The sequence below is a fragment of the Mytilus galloprovincialis genome, chromosome 10 (genome assembly GCF_965363235.1).
Source record: "Mytilus galloprovincialis chromosome 10, xbMytGall1.hap1.1, whole genome shotgun sequence".
Classification (NCBI taxonomy): Eukaryota; Metazoa; Mollusca; class Bivalvia; order Mytilida; family Mytilidae; genus Mytilus; species Mytilus galloprovincialis.
In genome coordinates, this window is record NC_134847.1 from 6151742 (window position 1) to 6178279 (window position 26538).

Here is a 26538-nt window from a genome sequence, read left to right on the forward strand (position 1 = left end):
ATGTTTATCCAATTCTTGAACCAATGCATGTATGTATCATAAACTTAGTCTTCTGTGCACGATTTGATAATTTTTTACGCAAACATATCGTATAATTTTTTTTAATTTGAGGTTTCATATGACTTTAACAGATGAACAAATGGAGACATGTAGTGTTTACATAGATCAAGACATTACAAAAAGTGACAAAAAAATTACATTGTGATCTGCATAATCGAAAAAACATCACACTTTATTGACAAGAAATTAGAAATTAATTTTATAAGACAAATACATTATTTGAGTTATTGCCCTTTTGAAGTAAATTTTTACCATTTTTGGGGGTATTTTGGTTAAAAATAATAATAGATTAATAGACACTTTAAATCACAAAAATGATAAGCAAGGCAAGACATATATAGCTTTCTATACATGGCATAGGTTTTGCTCATTGTCAAATACCATACACACCATATAGTTGCTTACAACCACATATTTGGTCACTGGTGGATAGTTTTATCATTAAAAACCACATCTATTTGCTTTATATTGGTAGGATCTTGGCAGACCCTTTATTTATGTTTTTTAAATCAGACAGAATCCACTTTATTGTATTGGATAGAAAACAACACATACTGAAGTTTCCACATAGTGACAGAACAACTCTAAATGATCATTTTGTTATTCTCATAAATAAAACTCTATAAATCAACATCTTTGAGATGAATTATGTATAGTGATACAGCTTTTCATAACAATTTTTGATTTAGTCATTCTGGATCTATGTGATCACTCCGGATTTGAGATGGCACTGTACTCTATGTTGAAGACCGAACATGAAACAAACTAATTTTGTGTTCTAATAACTTTCAGAAACTTTATACACCATTTTATTGTCGAGCCTTCGACTTTAGTCGAAAAAGCGAGACTAAGCGATCCTACATTCCGTCGTCGTCGGCGTCGTCGTCGTCGGCGGCGTCCACAAATATTCACTCTGTGGTTAAAGTTTTTGAAATTTTAATAACTTTCTTAAACTATACTGAATTTCCACCAAACTTGGACAGAAGCTTGTTTATGATCATAAGAAAGTATCCAGAAGTAAATTTTGTAAAAATAAAATTCCATTTTTTCTGTATTTTACTTATAAATGGACTTAGTTTTTCTGCGAGGAAACAAAACATTCACTCTGTGGTTTAAGTTTTTAAAATTTTTATAATGTTCTTAAACTATCCTGGATTTCTACCAAACTTGGACAGAAGCTTGTTTATGATCATAAGATAGTATCAAGAAGAAAATTTTGTAAAAATAAATTTTCACTTTTCCGTATTTTACTTATAAATGGACTTAGTTTTTTTGCCAGAAACAAAACATTCACTCTGTGGTTTAAGTTTTTAAAATTTTTATAATGTTCTTAAACTATCCTGGATTTCTACCAAACTTAGACAAAAAGTTATTTCTGATCATAAGATATTATTCAGAAGTAAATTTTGTAAAAAAAAAATTCACTTTTTCCGTATTTTACTTATAAATGGACTTAGTTTTTCTTCCAGTTAACATTACATACAGTCTGCAGTTAAAGTTTATAAAACATTTATTAGATTCATAAACTATCCTGGATTTTTTTACCAAACTTGGAAGCTTCTTTCAATCAAAAGACAGTATCGTGAGGGAAATTTTTATTGATGTTTTTCCTCATTTTTGTTGTGTCTGCGATTAACAGAAAAAGTAGGCGAGACACCGGGTTCTGTGGAACCCTTACGAATTTTTCATCTATTCGCCGTTAAATTCAGAAAATAATGACAACACAGTTACTTTATTTAGTTATGCACTTGCCAATTGTTGAAATTCCAATAATGAGATTTTTAATATTTCTCTAAAATTCTCTAAATAAAAAAAACAACAAAACAAACACTGTGGTCAAAGACTACATTAAACTAGAACTACTGACACTAGGGTATAAAAAAAATTATAAATTTAGTTATATCTTTCTTCTTGAAAGCAACATCTATATCTACTGTTCAAAAGTTATATCAAAAAGGAAAATATTTTTACAGGTCCGTACTAAGAGCTGATTGTTTACTTTATCACAAAAGACAGCAATAGGTGTCTGTTTCATCTTCAATATTTCTCTACCTTGTCCACCTTGAGAAATTATGAATAAGTTTTTTGATGAACTCCCAACAACAAATATATTTCCATAACGGTCTGTTGTTATCCCTTTAGGATCTTGTAGATTGTCGTTTTGGTACATCCATACCTCATTTCCATGTTGGTCACAGCAATGAACTGCATTTTCCTCTCTCCATGAAAAGTAAATGTTTTTCATCATAGCTATATTATAGAAATAATTTATTTTTTCAACAGTTTCAATATTTTTTAATAATTTGCCATTCACATCATAAAGATAGATTCCCACAGATGATATCTTCACTGCTAATTTATTATCACAATATGATATACCCCAACAGGTATAAGGAGTAATAATTTTTTTAGATGGTTTTGTATTTGTATTTTTCTAAACTGGCTATCTCAAATTTCATACCGTTCCCATATGCGACTGCAATGTAGTCTTTTGATATTTCTGTCATGTCACTTGGAATACCAGGCAAATGGATCCCCAACTTAAACTGCCCAAGCTCACTGTAAATTTCTATTTTGCTGTCTGCGTTTGCGATTATCAAATCGCCATTACTGCTTATCAGACATACATAATTATGGCTTTTAGCCTGGAATTCGTAGGAACAAGTAGTCCGTATCTTTTCACTAAGCTTGTATTTTTCTATATTTCGATTAGTTGGTTCTATTGATATTTGTGCTGATCCTTCTGTAGGCTCAACAAGTTCAACATCAGATGTCTTATTGGAGATTGTGACAGAGCCAAAAGACTTAAACGTCGAGTGAATATTTATTGGAACCATATTGAGATCTAAAGACAATTCATATATCTTGTTCTGACATAGGGATTCTTGCAACCAGTCATGTTCCATCTTTACCAAATTTTCTATTTCTCTTATGGCAAGAAACATCTGGACATCTGTTGCAACCTCGTTTAGTTGTGAAACATTGGTATTCATATCGCATGCTACTGATACTCTTGATTCTAGATCGGCTAATGATGACTTGATATTAGTTTTGCAAGATTCTGCTGTTTCACCCAGTTGTTGTAAAAAGTCTTTTTCTAACTTATCCAAATGCTCATCACACTTTTTTCTCATTTCTTTTACTGATGACCGAATCGAAGATTCCTGGGTTTCAACGATTTTTATGCCCCACCTACGATAGTAGAGGGGCATTATGTTTTCTGGTCTGTGCGTCCGTCCGTCCGTCCGTCCGTCCGTTCGTTCGTCCGTCCGTCTGTCCCGCTTCAGGTTAAAGTTTTTGGTCAAGGTAGTTTTTGATGAAGTTTAAGTCCAATCGACTTCAAACTTAGTACACATGTCCCCTATGATATGATCTTTCTAATTTTAATGCCAAATTAGAGTTTTTACCCCCAATTTCACGGTTCACTGAACATGGAAAATGATAGTGCGAGTGGGGCATTCGTGTACTGAGGACACATTCTTGTTAAGTTCTGCTGGCGTTTTGTCTTGACCTTTAATAGATTTTCTTCAAGATTACTGATATTCCTCTGAAGATTCGAATACGACGTAGACGAAATAACATCTTTTGCTACATCGTCTATTGAAACCATATCTTTGCACTCTCTATGATTCTTTGAAATACATAAGGAGCAAACAGGTTCGTCATGAGTAGGACAATAAAGGTCAAGGAGTTTATTGTGTTGTTTACACTGCTGTGAAATCAAGTGACATAAAGAAGTAACCTCTTTGCTTTTTTCATACGTAATTATTCTATGATTTCTTGTTGCTTTCATTCCTTTGTGACTATCTGAACATGATTTGCATAATCCCTCCTCGCATGACAGACACAAGAACTGAACCTGCGCTGTTAGTTTATTGTATGTACATGGATCACAATAGACAACTGCAGTTCCTTGCACAGCCATAATCTGTAAATATTTATTAAATGCAAATATCAGAAATTTGGTAGTCTTTCAGAAGAAAGAAGTTAAATCTAACGAATTTAAGAACTAAAACCGCAATCACACTCACTATCTTTGTCATATATATTGCAGTATAAACACAGAAGACAATTTTTTGCACTTGAAATAAATAATCATATTCAAAACAGAATAGCTATGGTCATTGATTGACGACCTAAATTATCCCATTGACTGGGACAGATTAAGTGAACATTTGTCTGTACCGACCAGTGTTCACTATGTACTTGTTAAAGACATTTGAACTGTAGGGTCACCATGGGTTCTCAATACCTAAATAAAACAATTCGAAAAACTAATCAAGAAAAACATGTTTTGATTTATATCAATATTCAATATAAATGAAAGCATAAAGGTTATTCTTGATTTTTTTAATTCATTTATTTAGGCGTTGAGAACCTTTTGTTTTAAATGTCTATAACATGTATAATAAGTGTGTAGTGAGCAGCGGTCATTACATACAAATGTTCACCTAATCTGTCCCAGTCAATAGGATAATTAAGGTCGTCATCCAATGGCAGAAGCTACACTGTTTTGAATATGATTCTACATGACTTAGTAGGATTTCAAAGGACAACATCAAAAAAGAAATAACAAGAGTTCAAACATGTCAATATAAAACTCTATCAAAACAACTTATAATTGAACTGTTGGATGAATTGATTTCCTTGGTTCTTTATGTCTTAGTGGAAACATCTGTCCTCGCTTAATCTTTGTTTGAATATTAGAGAGTGAGATAAATCTAAAAATGTAACGTGTGTAAGAAGAGTCTTTAACATGTTGAAAAGAATTAAAACATATTTTCATTGTCCCCATCTGTTTTGATCAGAAAAAACAATGTTCTAAATAAAGGCAACAGTAGTATACCGCTGCTAACAGCGACACAGGTACATAAAAGATAAGAGACACAGCTTGTAAGTAACGTGTCTTTGTTTTTAATCTGTGATCCTTTGTTTACATGGTTATACGCGGTGAAAGAATCTATGTTGTTTTGACACATTTAATTTTTAGTCTTTTTATTTTACCTTTAAGAATTTCTTTGCAATGAAATAGACTGCAAACAGAAAATCATGCAAATAATCTCAATTATAAATATGAAGTCAAATGACTATGGCAACCAGGAAGGTGAATAGAGATGTAAACGATACGCCTATATATTAATTGATAAGAAACAAAAGGCTTGTTTAGTATCAATCTTTTCTGATTTTTATATGTTAAATAATCATGAGTTTATCTTACCATTTTTTTTCTTGAATCAATGTTTTACTATCAGATTATTTCAACAAAATGAACTGTCGACACCGACTAATAACACCTACAGTTTACAGGTAAAATGAAGGGATCGTCTCAAAGACAAAAACATTATGGTTATCATCACGTTAACATACTCGATTTGACAGAAGATATATCCAACAAAAAATTAAATAAATATTTTTGTCTGTCATTATCATATTATAATATTCTTATAACATGTTTTTACACGACATTTCAAGTTGAATTGATCATGCTAATAACTATTAATTTGTTTGTGTAAATTTTTTTTATGAAATTTTCGAAATATTTGAAACATAATTACTCAACTGTCCTTCCGTTACACACTTGTAAACACGATCGAGTCAGTGTTTTCTTACTGATCTTGATCTTATCAGATGTACATATGCAACATCTAGCGGGGTGAAAACATATTGATTTCAAAGGTAAAAGGAAAAGATCACATTGCTATTGTAAACAACGAGGGACTACTCCGCTTCAAGATACCTTGTTAAATATTACGTATTTCCTTGATGAATTGGGAATGTGATTGATTGACTTCTCGTTCTCATGTAACACTATTTGAGCAGTACGTACCTGCGTGTGTAAATTATATTTCAACACGTTAGTTACTACAGAGCTTGTCATTGCAAAGTCTTTTTGAACAGTGCCAAGCAGGGGTTCGGAGTACAACAAATTGTGTGTTCCCTCATTCAATTATATAATCGTCATCACAAACTGATTGACAGATATAATTGTCCGTGTCCCCTAAAATCAACATATTTTCCTTTTGTCGAAGAGTCCTTCCCCCGTTTCCGAAAATGACATTTGGATTTCTTACAAGAATCGGGAATTGCTGAGCACTGGAGTTCAATTGGGTCCGTGTTGATCAAATATCGTTGTTTTGTTTTATGATACAATGTCATTTCTTTATTTTGTTTCATGTTACAAGGTCAGAATTTGTTTCTCGATTTCCCTTTTCCTGGACAAAGTTTTGGTTTTGTAATCTTTTTCTATTTTTCGTACTTTTAAAACTAACTTTTTAAGACTTATAAAACGCTGTCGCATGTTTTGTGCGCCTGAACTTAGTCCTGAATATGTTGGTAATTTGTACGTCTTTGACACGATATAATTTTTAGTTAATGATGTGATATTTTGATATTTTGTTTGGTCTTCATATTTGATTTCTTTTAAGTCGATTAGAGATCGCTGTTATTTTTTTAAATTCTATTTTATCTTTTGTTTTTGTTTTTTGTTGTTGTTATTTTTGAGAGGAGAGGGTATTACCATAACGAATAACATTCAGTAACTCTGAATGTGTGTGTTGGAAAGTTGTATCTTTGCCACGCAAATCTATTCAAAGAATACAATCAATGTATCGTTCACTTATATATCAAACCCATTTATTTTGGTTAATATAGAAGAAGATCAGGCGCGGATCCAGAGGGGGGTTCCGGGGGTTGGAACCCCCTTTTTTAGACGATCAATGCATTTGAATGGGGACATGTAATTGGAACCCCCCTTTTGTCCTGGGTTAGGAACCCCCCCTTTTTTTTTAAATGGTTGGATCCGCCCCTGAAGATTGATTGATGTTTTTAAGCATTGTCTGTTTGATTATGCTGCAATAATTTGAATTGTATTGTTTTGTATAGCATTATATTTATTTATGTTTCAAAACTCGGACAATGATTTGAATAACTCACTGTTATACACTCAATTCATAAAAATTTGCTTTTGGTAACCTTTCGGAAAGGTCCTTTTAAGAATATCAGGTAAAGTTTATCAGATACTTTACATCAAAATGGTAAAAATGTTAGCCTTACTAGTATTCGATAAACTTAGATAACTTTTAACTATAATAAATGTTAAACATGGTTCAGCCTTTTAGTAAAATGCTACAGAACAGAAACATCTTTTGGTAATTGTGCATCAATTAGTTGCTAAAATGGCAATTACAAAATTTAACAGACCTACGACAGAAATAACATTCACAGTGTAAACATTGTTCCAATATTAAAATAATCCAATTAATTTACCCATTTATTGTCATATGTAGAGTTTAAACTTATCAAAAGTTTCAACTTATAAGACAACGTCTTAGTATACGAATAGTCAATATAATAAAACAAAATAATAATGGTTTGTGTCTCAGACGGCTTTTGACAAATGAATTCTTCGTCAGTCTGTACTCCACCTCCTTCTACAATAAAAGGTGGACGAAAAATACCAGAGGGACAGTCAAAATCATAAATCGAAAATAAACTGACAGCACCATGGTTAAAAATAAAAAGACAAACAGACAAACTATAGTACACATGACACAACATAGAAAACTAAAGAATAAGCAAAACGAACCCCACCAAAAATTAGGGGTGATCTCAGGTGCTCCGGTAGGGTATGCAGATCCTGCTCCACATGTGGCACCAGTTGAATGTTTTGCATTTGATTTTCAAAAACAACAAAATTATGGAACATTATTTTACTACTGAAGCTATCAATTAATAAAACAACTACAAAATAATCAAAAGGTCTCATATCGCAAAAGTTGGTTGTATTATTTTGAAGTAAATATTGAATGTAAGATATGATATTATACATAATGTATGCTAAAATGTCAAATGTAGGTCTGAATGAACCCGCTTCTTTCATAAACTATCGGAAATAGTATCTTATCACAGTTTTCATTAAGATAGCAGTGTACATGATAGGTATAAAGATTCCAGTGTAGGTCACAACCTGCATGATCAGACATTACGCAAGGAAAATTATGGAGATGTTTATTCTATGTTTGTCTGCGATTGTTATCGGTAAGAGTAACGTATTTCTAAAATATATTTTTTTCTACCTCACGTTCCCATTACGAATCGTTTACAGATTCCAAATGCAAAGAGCACATAAGTAGTTTGAGATAATTTCGATATGTTTTTTTTATCAATTGCCGTCACGTAAAAAAGTAAACGTTTTCGTCCGTTGTTGTACCAAGTAAGGTTATGGAGCCATTGAGCCTATTCTTTTTAAAAAACAAAATAGGTGCAATAATTCTAATGCACATATATACTTTGTACAAAAAATATGTGGTATGTCCAAGTCTCCGAAAAAAAGGGCAAGATAAAAATGTATTAAACGCGTTGATATATGAGTCCAGATCTAGATCACATAGCAACCAGTTTTAAGAAAAAAAGAACAAATGCCTTTCTCTATACATACATTGAACAATGACCAATGAATTGTAAAAACAAATATTCCATGAGATATTAAGAGCTCTCTTCCGAATGCTTATAGTATAAATGTTTGTTAGGCTTGCTTGCTTCGTATAAGTGTTTGCTCAAGCATTCTAACTAATAACGATTGACATCTGCAATCAATAAATAGGCGGGGCTTCAGTTTTTATATAACATACTTAAATGTTATTGGATATTAAGTATAATGCAGAGTATAATGTATACAAGCTGAAGCCCTGTCTAAATATTGTTTATTTAGGTTGACAATTGGACAACATAATTCTTTAAGGTAATTAGTTGCTTTATCATTGAGAACTTTATGAAGAAGAATCAATTGATAATATCAATCATTGATTTGAAATTGAACCATTTTAGCTCTTTACGTGGGTGTGAGTATTGGTGCCTCCAGTATAACATTTATAAATAATGAATTTCACCAAATCATATCAAATTAAATCAAATCATTTAATTGATGTAAAATCCAAATATTGGGTTGTTACCAAGATAAACATAACAATGTTTACAAACATACAATATTCGAAGTTTACCAACATTCATATCATATTAGTATTTCAAATATTTAAAAGTTTGTGAGGAGGTGATACTTTTGCGAATTTAAAAGTTAAAGTACAATTTTCTTAATGATATTGATATGAAATATTACAAAACAAATATATTAGTAATAAAAATTAAAACAAATAGAAAATAATAACAAATTTGTATTACCTAATTCTAGCTTTTATTGTCAGCTAGACAAGTATAAGTACCATTTCCTAGTACTTATTAATCATTAACCCCCTTTTAGAAATAATTTAGTTATTTCATACACATTAAATGTAAAACATAGATGCATTTATTTCATCATCAGACATTTGGTTGAAATTGGAGCATACTCTTTACTTCTTATGTTTTTCTAAAATTTGACATTTTAGAGCAAAATTTAAATTCTCTTTCTCTTTATTGTAAAGATGTGAGGTAATCTACGATGCATTTCTTGTTCAATAATTAGACTACTATTACTGAATCTTATTTATTAAATCTATATATCATTTATCGATTGAAATCACATAATAAAACAGTTTGTTTTTGGTATCTTATTAAACCTTTCTGTAAGTTTTTAGATTGTTTCCATATGATTTATTTTAGTCATTAAATAGAAATTCTAGAAAAATGGATAATTCAGAAACCCATTATTTGATCAGAATCTGAAGCGGTGTCACCTGAATATACTTTTTGACGTCTTTTAGAGAAGTATGACTTGAACGTTTTCACTGAATGTACTGATACTTTGTATACATTGCAAATATGGAAGAAAAAAAAAAACAATCAAGAAGATCACATGAAAAAAAGACCTGACCTACAACATTGCATTCGTTAATATATTTAAGCCAGTAATCTATGAATTTGGTTAGGGGCTGTGTGGCATGAGTGGTTTGATCTAAAATCGGATTAAGCCTCGTGTAATAGTTTATATTGTGACAAATACAGATACAAATGTTTTGCAACATGTTTTCTTCAAATACTTTAGATATACTTGGATGTGTTGATATAGGTCTTTAGTTTCCTCGTTTATTTATATCGCCACTTTAAATATTGTATTACCTCTAGTTATTGTTTTCTTAATTTTCTGGGGCAATATTTTCTAGTATACTTAAGTTAATTAAATGGCTTTATTTTGTGATGATATCTTTAAGACAAATTGGCCAACATCATCTAGGCCAGTTGCGTTGGACTTTACTAGCTTAAAAGAAATTTCACGGATGTGATACCAGTCCCTTTCGGTCTATGAATTTTTTTTATGAGCCTCTTTCCCCTGACCTGTAAGTCTATCAGTTGCTTTATTCTTTCCAATTCAATGAGAAAATGTTTGTTAATTACTGACAGAAATAATTGATAGTATATATCAGTCTCCATAAAATTGTTTTCTTCAAAGTTTAAAAAAACAATATTGATATTTATCATATGTTTAGTAGTAAATACAGTAGTTTTGCATATTTGATAAATAGCATGCAGTTTAATCCATATCGCACAGCTTTGATGCGCACCCTTTATCGCATACCCTTTATCACACCCCTACTTTTTTTTTAATTTTTTTTTTACATGAAGTCAGTTTTGTTTTTGTTTTTTTTTTGCTTAAGAAAAATTCTCCTCAAATAGGTCCAATAGAACGGTCATTCGGGCGTGAAACAATTTATTGAATGACGTCATTGTTTGGTATGTGACGTCACAAACGTCAAGTTTTCTTATTTTTTGTCACACTAAATGGAACTATTAAAAAAAAAACACACACAAAAATACAATAATAAACAAAATATTCTTAAAACAACAGCACGCAAATTGTAAGGTAACCTAGGTGCCTCGGATAAGTAATTGATCAGTTCTTTTAAGGCCTTTGAAACAAGAAAAAAGTAGAACTGAAGGTAACCCAGTGCTATGGATCAGAAAACAGTTCATATAATATAATACTCTTCTGTTTAAATATATGATAAAGCGTATAAAACATAAAGAATAATACATGGCAAAATCCGTATCACATGCCGTATCACCCTCGACCAATATCATCCCTCGGGCCTAAAGGCCCTTGGAATGATATTGGTGTCTCTGGATGATACGACATATCATACGGATTTTGCCATGTATTATTCTCTATATATTTGTTTATTACGTGAGGTGGTATTTATTTTTGGTCTATTTTCTGTGTAATAAATTCTGGATGGTCTCTTCATAATCGATTAACAATAACTGAACATCGTTAAAATTCCTAATATATAACAAATAACATATCGACAAAATATAGCATTAGAATAGTAAAATTTCCGCGATGAGGTCTATTAATGGAAACAAAACCAAGAAAGATCGATAGAACTCATACCTACAAGTATAGAACACATGTAAATAAGAACAAAACAAAACAATTAGGGGTAAATGCATACATAACCAAAAATAAATACAAATTGCTTGTTTTACTACATACGGCATATTTAGGTATGAGGCGATGCGAATATAAAACTGGTTTTGCCTCACCACGATTTGTGCTTGTAACACGACATTTGTCTTTTTCGTTTCTTGATTGATCTAATTTTCTTTGTTTGTTCATTGTATGACTGCATGTTATTTTTCGGCGTATTCCAGCGTCGATAGTTTGTAATTTGCTGTAATATCCAGTATTTTCGTTGATTCCTATGTATTATTAGTACGTTGATCATACTTCTCCCCGTTAATCGGTGAATTTCGTATATACTTAAATAATTTGTAAAATAATTTGACGAATACTTTATGGAATGATTAAATTACTTTATTGTATCTTCATATTTTTATATATCTCCTTAGTAAATGCCGAACACAGTTGCCAGAACGGACTGAATACATGCGAATTTTATCCTTGGATGGCGTGGACAGCATGTAATTCCACTTGTGGAGGTGTAAGATACAGATTAAAACCAATTTGTTGTAAAACCGAATACGTATCTTTTGATGAATGCTTGCAGTCTTGTAATATTACAAGACAGCAGTATTATAAAGATGAATATGAAGAACGGTCGTGTGGAGGGTGTACTAACTGTAAGTTTTATGTTGGCATAATCGATATATTTTGATTTTAAGAATCAGTCCATATACCACTCATTGATTTTATAGAACAGTTCACATGGTTGAAGCTTGCACATATTTGATTTTCGTATTTGAATAGTTGTTCGGTACATATCATTGGCATCTGTCTTCTTATACAACTGTCAATGGAAAATAATCGACTCAAAAGTTACAAAGAAAAGGATTACAGAACATGAGTTCATCTCTTATTACAAAACTTTGGGATTCGATTCCACAAAATATATCTCCTATGAACTTGGGTTGTGACAAAAGAAGATATACGCAACTTTTATTATATATTAGCATTTAGAACCATTCAGCAATTGAAAGTTTATTTTTCACACATACATTACACTTTGCATTTTTTCGAGCGTAACACTATCAATTTAGAAAAAGTGGAAACAACTTTAAAATCTGACGAATTCAGTCAAGAATTATGCTTGGCAATGGGCTAAGCGCAAAGAAAAAAGAAGACGTTTATATTCTTTCTGGATACGTTATGGCTATTTGGTCGTTGAAATAATTCAGAATGAAAAATTAGTTACTGACAATTCATTTGGAAACTCAACAACACTAACAAATAAAGGCAACAGTAGTATACCGCTGTTCAAAACTCATAATTTATTTCCAATTTCCTGTTACAACAATTACCTAAGTAGCACAGGAGAGCACAAGTAAGGTCCTTGTGTTACATTCTCGCTCCTATCAAGAGAAAAACAGGCGAGATAAAAATGTCCTCTTTACTTATAAAATTTTATATTGCAGTTTTCTTGTATCAAATTAACACCAAGTCAACCATACAATTTATTTTATCAAAAAGTCGGTTATTTATACAGTTTTGAAAAGTATTCGTTTCAAGATTCCATATGTTACTTATAGTTGTGATTGGTGACATTGACTCAGGGAAGTGATTAAATCAGGAAAGTAGTCAAACAAAGCATCAACAAAGAAAATCAATCTAGTTGAAAACCACAAACCAGGCTGTGTAGTTCCGGATTCACTAGTTCCATAAGTTCCACAAATTGTACGGTAAAAAAAAAGTTAGTGCTAAATTGAATTTTTCGATATTACTTTCAATAGAACCTACAGATCTACGAAAATATTTGTGAACTCACATACAGTACAGCCTGTGACATTCTCTTAGTTATGTCCACCCTCTTGCATGGTCAACATCCAATGGTGGCCATTTATTGGGATATTCAATCTTGAGATGTTGGCAATTTATTGGGGTCATGAAACATAGGCTGATGTTTTATCTAATAATATTACCTGTTGTAATCAATCAGGGTTGAAGTTTTCAACTTGTAATGAACTTGTATGTTTCTTTAAAATTTAGCTGTACAGGTAACTTAGGTTTCTTTCAAAATTGACATTTCACCTTTTTTTGAAAATGTAAAATAAGACATTGTTTTAGTTGGAAAAAACTTATTTTTTGTCTATCTTTTAAAAAAAAAACTGAAATCAGGAGTTAAAATAATGGACATGTTAAAGAGACTTATTTTCCAAAAAAATATTTAAAGAAAAAAACTGTCTTGCTTTGCCTTTTTGAAACACATGTGAACTTATTAAACATGTTAAATATGACATCTTCAGTTTGGCTAATATCTGTCAGTTAAAAGCCAAAATTTGACAAAATACACTTATATAGACTGGTATGATACATATTTTTGGTATACATTTGCAAATATTTCCCTAAACCCAGGCCTTTTATATAAAGTTAACAATTTCAGGGACTTGAATGACTTAAGACTTTAAAACCCTTGATGAAAAATCAATTTATAGAAAAATATAAGAACGTTACATTTTTGAAAATAGATTTAAGAATAAAAACTTTGGTAAAAACTGTATACTCAAATGTGTCACATACATGCCATAGAGAGTTAGTGTTCATAATTTAGAAATAGTAAATAGTGGACAATATAAAATTCCTAGAAAAGATAGAATATGTAAACTGTGCCACTTGCTGGACAATGAAGACCACTCCTTCCTTAATGGTAAAATTAACAAAATAACTTGAGATAATCTATTTGAAAATTGTTTACCTTCTCATAATATTGTCCCTTACCCAAGAACAAAAAGTGAAAGAAATGCTAAACCTTATTACATGAATATGTTGAAAATATTGGCTCCCTTATAAAATAGTCATTATTAGAACTGAGGGCAGAAACCTAAAAAAAAATCCATGTGTTTTTAATTTCTTATAGAAATGTTAATTCTTTGCATTATAATTGTTTGTTTGTTTGGTTTTTTTTTGTCACAAACTAAATACCATATGTTTATATGACAATACAAATATTATCAAATTATGTTGAATAAATTAATATTTTGAATATATTTATTCAATAGAGAAATAAGGAATTGCCTAAATTTTATTTAGAATAAGTTCTAAAGACAATCTTTAACATTTGTAAAACAGTATTGAATGCAGATAAGTCTATCTACTATGATTTAAGTATAAATCATTTTGATTTAAGAAAATTAATTTGCTTTAAGAAAATTAATTTGCTTTAAGAAAATTAATTTGAGAAACAACTTTTCAATAGAAAAAGGCAGGCATTGGGAAAGTTGGCATTATATTAGAAGATAATATTCATTTATTCTTCACCTACCATAAAGTACATGTAAAAAAAACTTAAATTGATTAAAAAGGTATAATGTCAAAACAAAAATTCATGAGTCAAATTAAAAAAAAATCAGCTATTTATTCACCTAGTTATATTATTTCATTTTATTTTTGAATTTTCTTGTCATAATGACAGTAATTAAATTTCACAAACACATACATGTATATTTTACCTGAGACACATGACCTGTAAGTTATATAATTTTAACACTTCAATGCAGTCAAGGTTTCCCTTTATCCTTGACTAGTTTTTGATTAATACCTTGTGTATTAATTAAATGACAGAGAATATAATAATGGACATACAGGGCCACCATGGTGGACATAATTTTTATGGCCACCATGAATAAGAGAATGTCACAGGTAGTACTGTATCATGTAAGGACAATAGCTGCATTCTAAAATAGTGACATATCACATATATTTTCAGTACCAACTAGACCTCAAGCTACTACAGTTACAACACAATCTGTACAATCCTGTGTGGATGATTCACGTGTCGCGTGCGATCAATCTGCATGTAATAGCGGCTTGAAAATGTTCTGCCAAGCGACATGCAACCTTTGTAGTAAGTACCTTGACAATAAAGTTTGACATCCACAGTTCAGGCTATTTGATTTCAAAGCTGTCACTTATACTAAATTTTACTTGAACATTTTGAAATAAAGATTTTCTCGCTGTGTTATATTAGTTTCAATCCTGGTATCTATGATGAGTTTATTGTGAATCCATTGGTGGCCTTCTGCTTTTTTCTGTCCTTTGGTCGGGTTGTTGTCTCTTTTACACATCCCCATTGTTATTATCAATTCTAATCAAAGTTTCAGTTCATCTATGTGGAGGTCAGTCACTAGTATATGTTTATAGGATATAGACACATGTTCAAGGTACTAAAGTCATGGAATACGTTTTGATATTGATGTAGTCATAATGTGATATTTTATACGTTAATAATGCAATCATAGTTTTTGGGCGCGATTATTTCAAAGCAAAATTTTGAAATATACATCTTCAATATTCCGCTTTTATAAATGTTTAGAACAATTAAAAAAATCCTACCTCGATTTTGTCTAAAACGAAACCCATGCCCTTGATTACGCTGTGATATGCCTGTTCGAAGCCCGGTAAATGCCAGTTGTTTTCCATTCGTTTGATGTGTTTGAGCTTTTGGTTTTGGCATTTTGGGGACTTGTTGTTTTTGATTTTCTTTGGAGTTCGGTATTTCTGCTCTTTTACTTTTTTCTCGATATTACTCATAAAATTGATTCAATAAACTTAAATTATTCAAGCACGTTGGAAATAGAAATTAATATCGCCTGTATCAAGTTTGGAGTTTTTTTTTTTTTAACTCGGTCCCTTGATTGAAAACGTTTGATTTTGTGAGTTTTTATGACCAGTTTATGGTGCATTTAGTCTTGCACGAAATATGGTGTGATTAAAACCGTTTACAATTTTTCCTTAATACAGGACTTTACTTTTACTATTTTTCAGGTATTACACATATGCCGTCAACTTCAAAGTGTCCTAAGGGCTGGGCAGAATTTCGTGGCGAATGTCTCTTGTTTAGTCCTGAAAAGAAAAATTGGTTTGAGGCACATGTAAGTTTCTATAAAGTTTACATTAATATAAATAGAATGATTGGTTGTCACGTTTTTTATGCCTTCATGGGACTTCGAACTGATTCATGTTGTCTCTTAAACTAGATGTATGACATTAAATAAATGCATGAAATCATTTTATTTTATCACGAAATCTTTCCAGTACCAGGGGAGTACTACATCATCAACATGATATTTGAAGATTAGCAATATGCATCTGAACCTCATGTACAATAGTTTTAAAATATCGATATTTCTTTTGATTGTATATCAAAACCTTATTTGTCATCGTTATCATCGTTTTACCTTAAACCATTATAAAAAAATCTGTCTAAATAGGGAGCGATATCGGTATTCCTGATGGACTTTTATTTCATTTTTCCTTCTGACATTAACTGAACTTGCTGAGCAAATGCAGAATTCTTAACTGAATTCATATAAAAGAGAGCCTAGACATGAATCGACAACAAAATGACGTCGAATTGATTTCTAGTCAAATTTGTAAAAGCGAAGTTTAGCAAAAAGAACATGTTTGCAAAATTAAACTGACTTCTACTAGTTCTACTAGTGAATGATAATTTATTAAACCGTCCTTGTACTTATAATTTGTGTTATTCCCCCCCCCCCCTTTTCCCAAGAAAAAAATCCCGTGATTGACCCTGTAATTAGAGATCCCTTTTTGGCTTGTCTCCCTTATGAGGGACATTAATATTTTTTATATGTGATTTATTGAAAGCTATTATTGGTCATAAACTGTTTCTGAAACCATACAACTCGTTAAGACACGTTTATAAGATCAATGGATCTAGTCATGACAAAATTCAATGAGACGGTAACTATGAAGTTTAAAAATAAGATATTCAAATGACAAATGTGCAAGTGAGAAGAATACTGAATTAATATTTACATTGTGTTTGTAGGACGCATGTAGATCTCATCAGGCGTATTTAGCGACAGATGACAGTGCAGAAAAACATTCATTTATGAAAAACATTATCAGCATCTTAGATGGTTAGTAAAATATGAGCAAACAGAGATAAGACTGGCACAAGTCAATGATATTTATCAAATGTACCAGGATTATAGTTTTATAAGCCAGACGCGTGTTCTGTCTACAATGAGATAGATTTAAACAAAAAGGTACATTGTAGACGTGGACACATTAAAGGAACTATAGACAACCATTTCTTACATATTCTTTTTCCCGCGCAAAATATCACAACAACAAAAAACGAACTTGAAATTTAGTTTGTTGATGATGTGGTTTATGTTAGATAAAACGATTTTTAGTTGACACAAATCATACTGCTTTAAGGATATTACTACAAGTATTCAAAGTAACAACATGAATAACTTATTTTTCATTAAACAGTCAGGATTGGTTCTTATCTCTTTTCATTTCTGCCAGTAAAATCTGTTTTATAGCTGTTCGAAACAGTTTAAGAACAGTTCTACTATAGAAGAATAGTTCTAGTATAGAACTGTACTGGGGTATAACTATCTTTACCTTTCTTTTAAAGTAGAACTGCCAGAATCTGTTAAAAGGGTAGAACTGTCATAATCTAATGTAGGGTAAAACAACGTAATAAAATTCATCATAGATACAAAGATTCAAATTATGTAGGCCAGACGCGCTCGTTTCGTTTAAAAAGAATCATCAGTGACGCTCAGGCAAACAATTATGATTATGAATATTTTTCACGACGATATTCTTAGCTAGAACTGTCCAAACTCTTTTACAACAGAACAGCGGATATCAGAACAGTTCTACGGTTGTTCTAGTACAGTTTCAGAAAAAATTCAATAGAGGTTAGAAAAGACAGTCAAACTCATAGATTGAAAATAAACTGACAACGCCATGGCTCAAATACAAAAGACAAACAGACAAATAATAGTACAGAAGACAAAACATAGAAAACTAAAGACTAAGCAACACGAACCCCACCAAAATCTAGGGGTGATCCACATGTGGCACCTGTCGTGTTGAACTGACCCAACTGTTTGATGATGACATTCTAGAGTAAATCATGTGTACCAAGTTAAACAGCATCGAGGACATTGATATATAGAGATTTAACACCCAGAAAATCTGGTATGATATAATAAGGCAATTATCGTCCAAAAATTAATGCTTTCAAATAAATGTTTTTTAATAAAAATTATTGAAAAATGAGTATTTCAATTTCATATAATTACATTGGATGTATATATCATCATGATACGTTATTTTCATTGGCTAACATCAATCACGCATCCTTATGAAATCAACATTCATTACACAATAAAATGATATATGCATGATGTCACGAGCTCCCACAATAAAGTGCACAGGTAAATTAATGGAAACCTTGATAGAAATCGTGTTTTAATGATCTTACCTAAGAAACGTAATTATAAGTATTGAATGCTTCATTTTGTAATTTCATAGGTTGTAAAAGCGTTAACCGTGCGCACATTTTTAGAAAAAAAATGTACTTCGGTCAACGCTTTTACGCCCCAATGAATGTGAAAATGTCTTTAACTAACAGGAGAAGGTTTCAGAAACTTTTTTATCGGAGCAACAGATCTAGTGTTTGAAGGACAATGGCTTTGGACAGAAACTGGTACCGCACAAAAAGGTTACATAGCCTGGGGACCAGGTAAACCAGATAATAATGTGTCACTTTCTATCAAAAAGAACTGCTTGATGTGTTTCCTAAATGGCGATAACCTGTACTGGACGGACAACGATTGTTATGATAGAAATGTTCATTTCATTTGTGAAAAACAGTAAGTTTCAGAATTAAGATGATAACACACAACAAGGACTTTGAAATTAGTCAAAACTTGAAATCATTTGGTTTAGTAAGACGTATTTCCAGTCTAACAGGCATTCAATTGTGTGCTTTCCATTCCCATAAAGCTACACTCTAACAGCGTCTGCATAATTCCATGTGGTATATTGCTCCTAGTTAATATGATATTACAGAGTTGTCATTCTCTATCAGGATTCCCTTGATATAGGATCGCTGATTACAAGGAGGCTATTAATCCCAGGGTTCGACTTGGTTTAGATAAAGTCATTCATTCGAAGGCTTTATGCACACTATCATGAATATGTTGAGCGTTAGAGAATATCTTTGTCATTGATTACAACAGATATGATCCAATTATAGAAGCGAAATCCTACTGCTTTTCTTTGATTGTGAACTTACAGGATGAAACCAATGACCAAATAAATACGTATCATAAGCAACTCAATTGGTGCCACATGTGTATAAGGATCAGCTTATTCTCCATAGAACCATGAGAACCACCAGGATATAAACTGGTGTCGTTTTGCTCTATTTTCCCGTTTCCTTGTATTATTTTGTATACAGTTGTTTTACATTTTGACTATTTCGTTTTTCAATATGGTGTTATCGATCTCTCATCGAATATTGAATTTGATTGTGTCTTAAGTATTTATAACTGTCTTTTTATGGTAAAGGACGGTCAGAACGTTATCTCATGGTACACTTGATACGATTCATAATGGCAATCATTATTTTATTTTCAGAGCTACAGATTTTGTTAATTCCGAACAGATTTTTAGCTGAAGATACTGATACAGAGATATTAAAATGTGTTATTTAATTATTTTTTTCTATTAAAAATGAATATTCAAAAGAGTTTAGGAACAATAATTAGCAAACCCCAGAAATAACAATTTGATAGATAACTAAAATAAAGCTATAACGTTTAGATAAAAAAAAAAGGCAGAAAATAGACGAAAAATGAAATAAAATGCGAATAATATTAAAGATGTCCAATTATGAAAAGAAAATATGTTCTTTAAGTTTATCAATATGTAAACTACTAAATGACAACACTTTTGCAAATATATCATATCTTTTAAAAAAAGGAATGATTTCATATTGTTAAAGGATACGGTATGTGAAAAGATATTATTTGACCTCTGGAAACACAAAAATAGTAAAATTCTTCAATTCTTTTAAAATTGTATAGCTATAATGATGAACTAATAGGATGATATGGGGACACTTTAGTTATATGATATACAAATTATGACATCACTTTGAAGTCATAAACATGTTGAAATAGGCGTATTTGGCCTAAAATTGTAATCCAGTTTTATCTGGTAAAATTAGTTGAGAGTTAAGACTTCTTATAGAAGATCTTATATCCAAATTCACTTTTGAATAATATGTCGTGCTCAAGTACTTGGACCAACTATAGATATTAACGAAAACATCTCTAAATCAGAAACATTGTCAGTCTTTGTCTATTTGTATTAAATGCAAGACATTTGATGCGCTAACAAGAATACGTTAGATTGATTCTTTTTGATAGATTATAATGTTATTTTGAATTCATATTATTCGGAAAATTCAGGATTTTTGTCTTTTATTGTAGTCACAGTTGTCGTAAAAATATGTCATATTTGGACAAGGTTATGGTTTTCAACCATGAGAAGGGTTTGTTGTTTCAAGACACCTATATCTTAACCTGATGAACTTTTTATCTATGTCAAATTTGCTTTAAATGCTTTAGTTTCAGAGATAACAGCCAAACACTGCATTTTACCCTTTGTTCAACTTGTAGCTATGTCGGCCATGTTGGTTGGCAGATGTGCTCAGCGAACACATTTTTAAAACTTGCTCCCCTTATAATGAGTGTGACTAAGTCTGGTTAAATTTGTCTCAGTAGTTTAAGAGAAGAAGAGTTTTGTTAGATTACAAAAATTTACAAAAAAATGTCAAAAATTTACTATAAAGGACAATTACTCCTTGAGGGGGTCAATTGACATTTTTGGTAATGTTGACTTATTTGTAGATCTTACTTTGCTGAACATTAATGCTGTTTACAGTTTATTTCTGTCTATAATAATATTCAAGATAATAACCAAAAACTGCAAAGTTTCCTAGAAATTCCAAATTCAAGGGCAGCAACCCAACAACGGGTTGTCCGATTCGTCGGAAAATTTTGGGACGGATAGAAATTGACCTGATAAACAATTTTATCCCGTAAGAGGTGCTCAAATGCTTTGGTTTCAAAGATATAACCCAAAATCTACATTTTACTCCTATGTTCTATTTTTAGTCATGGCGGCCCTCTTGGTTGGTTGGCTGTAAGATTTTTTTGTAAGATTACAAAAAACTTTTGGGACCATGTGAGCTAGCATCTATCTATTTCTCCAACTATCGTACATCCTACCTTCTTGAGAAATTTTAGTTTTGTTTAGTTCATTAGTAAGGTTATTTATATCTTTCCCTGAAACTGTCTAACTCTCTCTGTACATCTAGGGTACCGGTGTGTGGGTGGTCATATTCCTTCAGTGAGTTATCATCAGGTCTCTTGTAGAGGTGTAGCTGAGCCTCCAAATCTTTTATTCTGTCTTCATATTGTAACTACAACAGAAATAATGTAATTGTTGCAATGTTCGTGTTTGGCTTATTTTGGAGATAAAAAATGTCCTGAATAAGGCAACAGTAGTATACCGCTGTTCAAAACTCATAAATCCATGGACAAAAAACAAAATCGGGATAACAAACTAAAACCGAGGGAAACGCATTAAATATAAGAGGAAAACAACGACATAACACTAAAATGTAACACACATAGACAAAATCCCACGAGAATAATATATATAACATCAAAACCAAATACATGAATTTGGGATAGACAAGTACCGTGACACGTCTTATCGCAATGTGAATTTACACTCAAAAATAAGAGAAAACAAACGACACAACGTTATAATGTAATACACACTGAAACGAACTATAATACAACAATGACCATATTCCTGACTTGGTACAGGGCATTTTTAAAGGAAAAAATGGTGGGTTGAACCTGGTTTTGTGGCATGCCAAACCTCGCACTTTTATGGCCATGTGAAATATAACATCAAAATGACAACACAGGACTACAATATAAATAAATTGGAGAACACAATTGACAAAGAATCACACGAACAACAGCCAACAAAAGGCAACAAGTTCAAAATTTTAATACGCCAGAAGTGTATTTTGTCCACACAAGACCTATGTGTGACGCACAGATACAAAAGTTTGAAAGCCGAAACAAGTACAAAGTTGAACAGCATCGAGGACCAAAAGATCAAAAAGGTTGTGCCAAAAACGGCAAGGGTTTTTAAGTTACCAGAAAATCCCTATAATTTAGAGTAATTTATACTTTTGCAAACAGTAAATTTAATAAAATGAATATTCAAAAGATGTACATGATAAAGCTGAAGTATTAACTAATTACAGGAAACAACTGAAATACATTTACATAACCAGACATTTGAAACACAAAAGTAGACACATCCGAATACGTTTAAACCTCTACGCCAAGTGACGTCCTATTTGAAACTGAAAAATGACGAAAAAATGACGTCATTTGAATTAGTAAAACAGAGCATCAAAAAATGAAAAATGACGTCACATAAGAATGAATAAGATAGAATTAGGATTAATTTAAGATTATATATTTGAACTAAATACTGATATTGCATTTAATAACAAAGCACATTTTAATTCTTATTTATATAAAACTGAGGTAGCAATTAACTATATTATAAAACTATGTCCGGTTTGCTATGAATCTAACTTCAAACGTAAAATATCGTACTGATTACTTTGAACGAAATCAAATCTGATAAATGAAGGCGGTGATTAATTTTCTTTACCATAACACATAAATATAATAGAACTGAACTAGGCCTAAGGGAATACATTGTACACGTCAATACTAATGATGTTAAGATTTGTGAATTTAAACCAAACATGAAAAGTTTGAGGATTGGAATAAATCAATACAAGTGAAACAGTGAGGTACTGCTCAGTGATGATACCCTGCTGAAATATATATTTAAATAAGACGTTGTTGAGTAGTGAAGCCGAAAACGCATCACACGGTATAGCTGACTTCAAGTCTTGTATAACCCCTAAGCCGAATTTCAGAAATTCTTGAATTGTAGTTCCTGAGAAAAATGTGATGAGAATTTCCAACTTCGCTATCATGTGTAAATGGTACAAGTTTTCGGTAAACAAGAAGTTGTTGAGTGGTAAATTTGAAAACGCATCACACGTTATAGATGACTTATATAAGCCCTGAAACCAACTTTCAGAAATCCTTATTGTAGTTCCTTAGAAAATTGTTACTGAAATTTTCAACTTGGCTAGCCTTTCATGTGTAAAATGATACGATCGTTCGGTAATCAGGGAGTTGTTGAGTGGCGAATCTGAAAACGCATCACATTGTATAAGTTATTTGTTACATTTGTTGTTTTAATAGATGATAACACAATGTTGACTGCTGTACCCCTATTTTTGACACTTTTACCTATTGTGTCTGTTTGTTTTGTTCACGCATCGGTGACAATATAATGGAATTTGATGCGACTGTCATACAAGTGAGAGGTTTAGCTAGCTATAAAACCAGGTTCAATCCACCATTTTCTACATAAGAAAATGACTGTACCAAGTCAGGAATAAGACAGTTGTTATCCATTCGTTTGATGTGTTTGAACTTTTGAATTTGCCATTTGATTGGGGACTTTCCTTTTTGAATTTTCCCTGGAGTTCAGTATTTTTGTGATTTTACTTTTTTTATATAAACTCTGAAACCAATTTCAGAAATCCTTTTATTGCAGTTCCTGAGAAAAATGTGACGAAAATATGCATTAGGCGGACGAATTTGATGAATGGATAGATTGACTGACAGATGGACAGACAGAGGAAACACAGTATACCCCCACTTTTATAAAGCTTAAAGCGGGGGTATAATAACAACCCAGGAAATATTCGTTTTTATAATATGTAACCAGGTAAGGAAATATAATCCAAAATCTTAAGTTAAGTATATTTTTTCAACGGAACACCTCACAATGCTGCTGCTTATGCCTTTTCAAACAAAACAGGGAATCAGATATTAAAAATTCAACTTGTATTCTTCTAACAATATTCAGAATGTGATCATGTCAATTGGATACAAATATAAACCATGCTTTGTTACATTAGCATTTCAGGGTTTGTTCTAGCTCTCACAGTAATAGTTCTTATGAAAACAGGCCATCCTGACAGGAAATTTAAATACGGCTAGTCTTTGCTTTTGATGATCAGTGTTATGTAGTACCAAATCCGAAATCAAAAGTCTTATCTTGGGTTGTAAAAGATACAAATACCTTCAGACCCAACTCTCTATAATACACTAAAATTCAACTGGGGTATAATAATCATAATGAATAAAATACACTGACTGTGATATTTCTGTTCTATCAGTATTCTCTCTCATTCTTCATCTTTTGTTTTTGGTTCCGCTTCTAACTTCTTCAGTTGATTTTCCAACACTATCACAGTAGGGGTTCTCTATAATGAACCTGGTTTTTCTTCATCACCAATTGCCGCTGTCATTAGAGGTGATAAAGAGTGTTTACAGCTAGCTTAACCTCTTTTGGTTTTTTGTGGATAGTTGTCTCATTGGCAATCATACCACATCTTCTTTTTTATACTCTCACTTGTATGATAGTCGTATAATGTTCCAATGTACCAAGTCAGGAATATGACAGTTCTTGTCCATTTGTTTTTGATGCGTTTTGTTATTTTATTTTGACATGTGATTATTGATTTCCGAATTGATTTTCCTCTAAGTTCAGTAGTTTTGTGATTTTACTTTTTATATTGACATCGATGTGTGAACCACATAACCCAGACATAATAGGTAAAAAAGTCAAAAGTAGTGGTACACCAGTCAACGTTGTGTTATTTTAATCTCTATAAAAACAAATATTATATATAAACAAACATGTACCATGACACAATAACACAATGGCGGGATATATAAGTACAGAGCCACGTCACATGCAAGAAAGAAACACAAAATGGCACACAGACAAAGCACACCAGTATAATCGAAAGATAAGAATACAGAAATTATCATAGAACAAAAACAGAATGACGGGATGTATAAGTACAGAGTCACGTCATATGTAACCAAGAAACACAAATGACACACAGAAAAAACATATTAGCAAAATGAAAGACAAAAAAATAAAAATTATCATCGAACAATTACACAATGACGGGATGTATAAGCACGGAGCCACGTCACATGAATACCACCAAGAGAACAGACTAAACAGTAAAAGCAAAATGCGTAAAGACAAATAAAAGAATAAGTTATAACACGTTATTAAAACGATAAACAACGTCAGAACCAAAACTATATACTTCAAGGCCATTGTTTGTGAAGTTGATACGGAATATTTATCAAAATTGTTACTTAATCATGTTAAATGTAATTGTGAAGAACCAGATTTAATGGTCAACAAACGGTTGATAATTAAAGCATACCGATACCTTTAACTGTTTTTGCGGGTCAACACAGGGTGCAACAAATGTGTTCTTGATTAGAAATATTATCTTGCCAACATTTTTTATGAAACGAGTCGATTTCTCAATTTTGTTACGCAACTTATTATCCTGATGATGAAAACATTTGTGCTGACAGCAATGATTGAATGACTAAGACACGATTAGCGAAAACTGTAAGTTTGGAAAGGTGCTATTGTTAATGGTCAAATTCTGTTTTTAGGGAATATTTAAAGACAATTATACGCGAACATTCTAAACGTAATTTTCATTAATATCGAATTTCCCGGGAAGCGTTCTTAATAAAACAAAACTTTGTTAAAGGAAGCAACCAGGCGGGAATCACCGGGGGGGGGGGGGGGGTCTGGGGGTTGGAGCCCCCTTTTTTGAACGATCAATGCATATGAATGGGGACACCGTCACGTAGTTGGAACACCCTCTTTTTTTCCTGGGTTAGGAACCCCATTTTTTAAATGGCTGGATCCGCCCCTGAACAACAACATTTTAACAGGAAACCGATTAGTCGATGATCATTGGAAGAGAAGAGACATAAACAACTCTTGAACAATCATTAATTTAAGAGGCTGTCCAAGTTAATATCAGGCAAATCCTATGATATGGGTGGCACAACATGATTTTGTTCCCACTGAATTTCTGGTTCCAATGCAATGTTTATATCATACAATGGATATATATGTCAAAGATATTATAACAGTGGATTGCTCATAAAATGATTTTAAATTTCACTAAGAATGCAACAAAATTTAGTACAAAATGAAGAGTTATCTCCCCTTTTCAATGAATTTTCAGTGCTTTCTATGTATTGTTTTTCTCTTATTTTGATGCAGTTAATAAAAAAACAAAA

General features: G+C 31.8%; 1 protein-coding gene across 1 annotated transcript; it reads left to right on the forward strand.

Annotated features, from left to right (window-relative positions):
- The first annotated feature begins 8019 nt into the window (after positions 1 to 8019).
- Positions 8020 to 19932, forward strand: LOC143049735 (uncharacterized). The gene is made up of 7 exons (XM_076223428.1): positions 8020 to 8097; positions 11842 to 12072; positions 15153 to 15290; positions 16211 to 16317; positions 17238 to 17328; positions 18846 to 19086; positions 19856 to 19932. The coding sequence occupies exons 1-7, from the start codon at positions 8031 to 8033 to the stop codon at positions 19893 to 19895; spliced, it is 915 nt and encodes a 304-aa protein (XP_076079543.1). The 5' UTR covers positions 8020 to 8030; the 3' UTR covers positions 19896 to 19932.
- The last annotated feature ends 6606 nt before the right edge of the window (positions 19933 to 26538 follow it).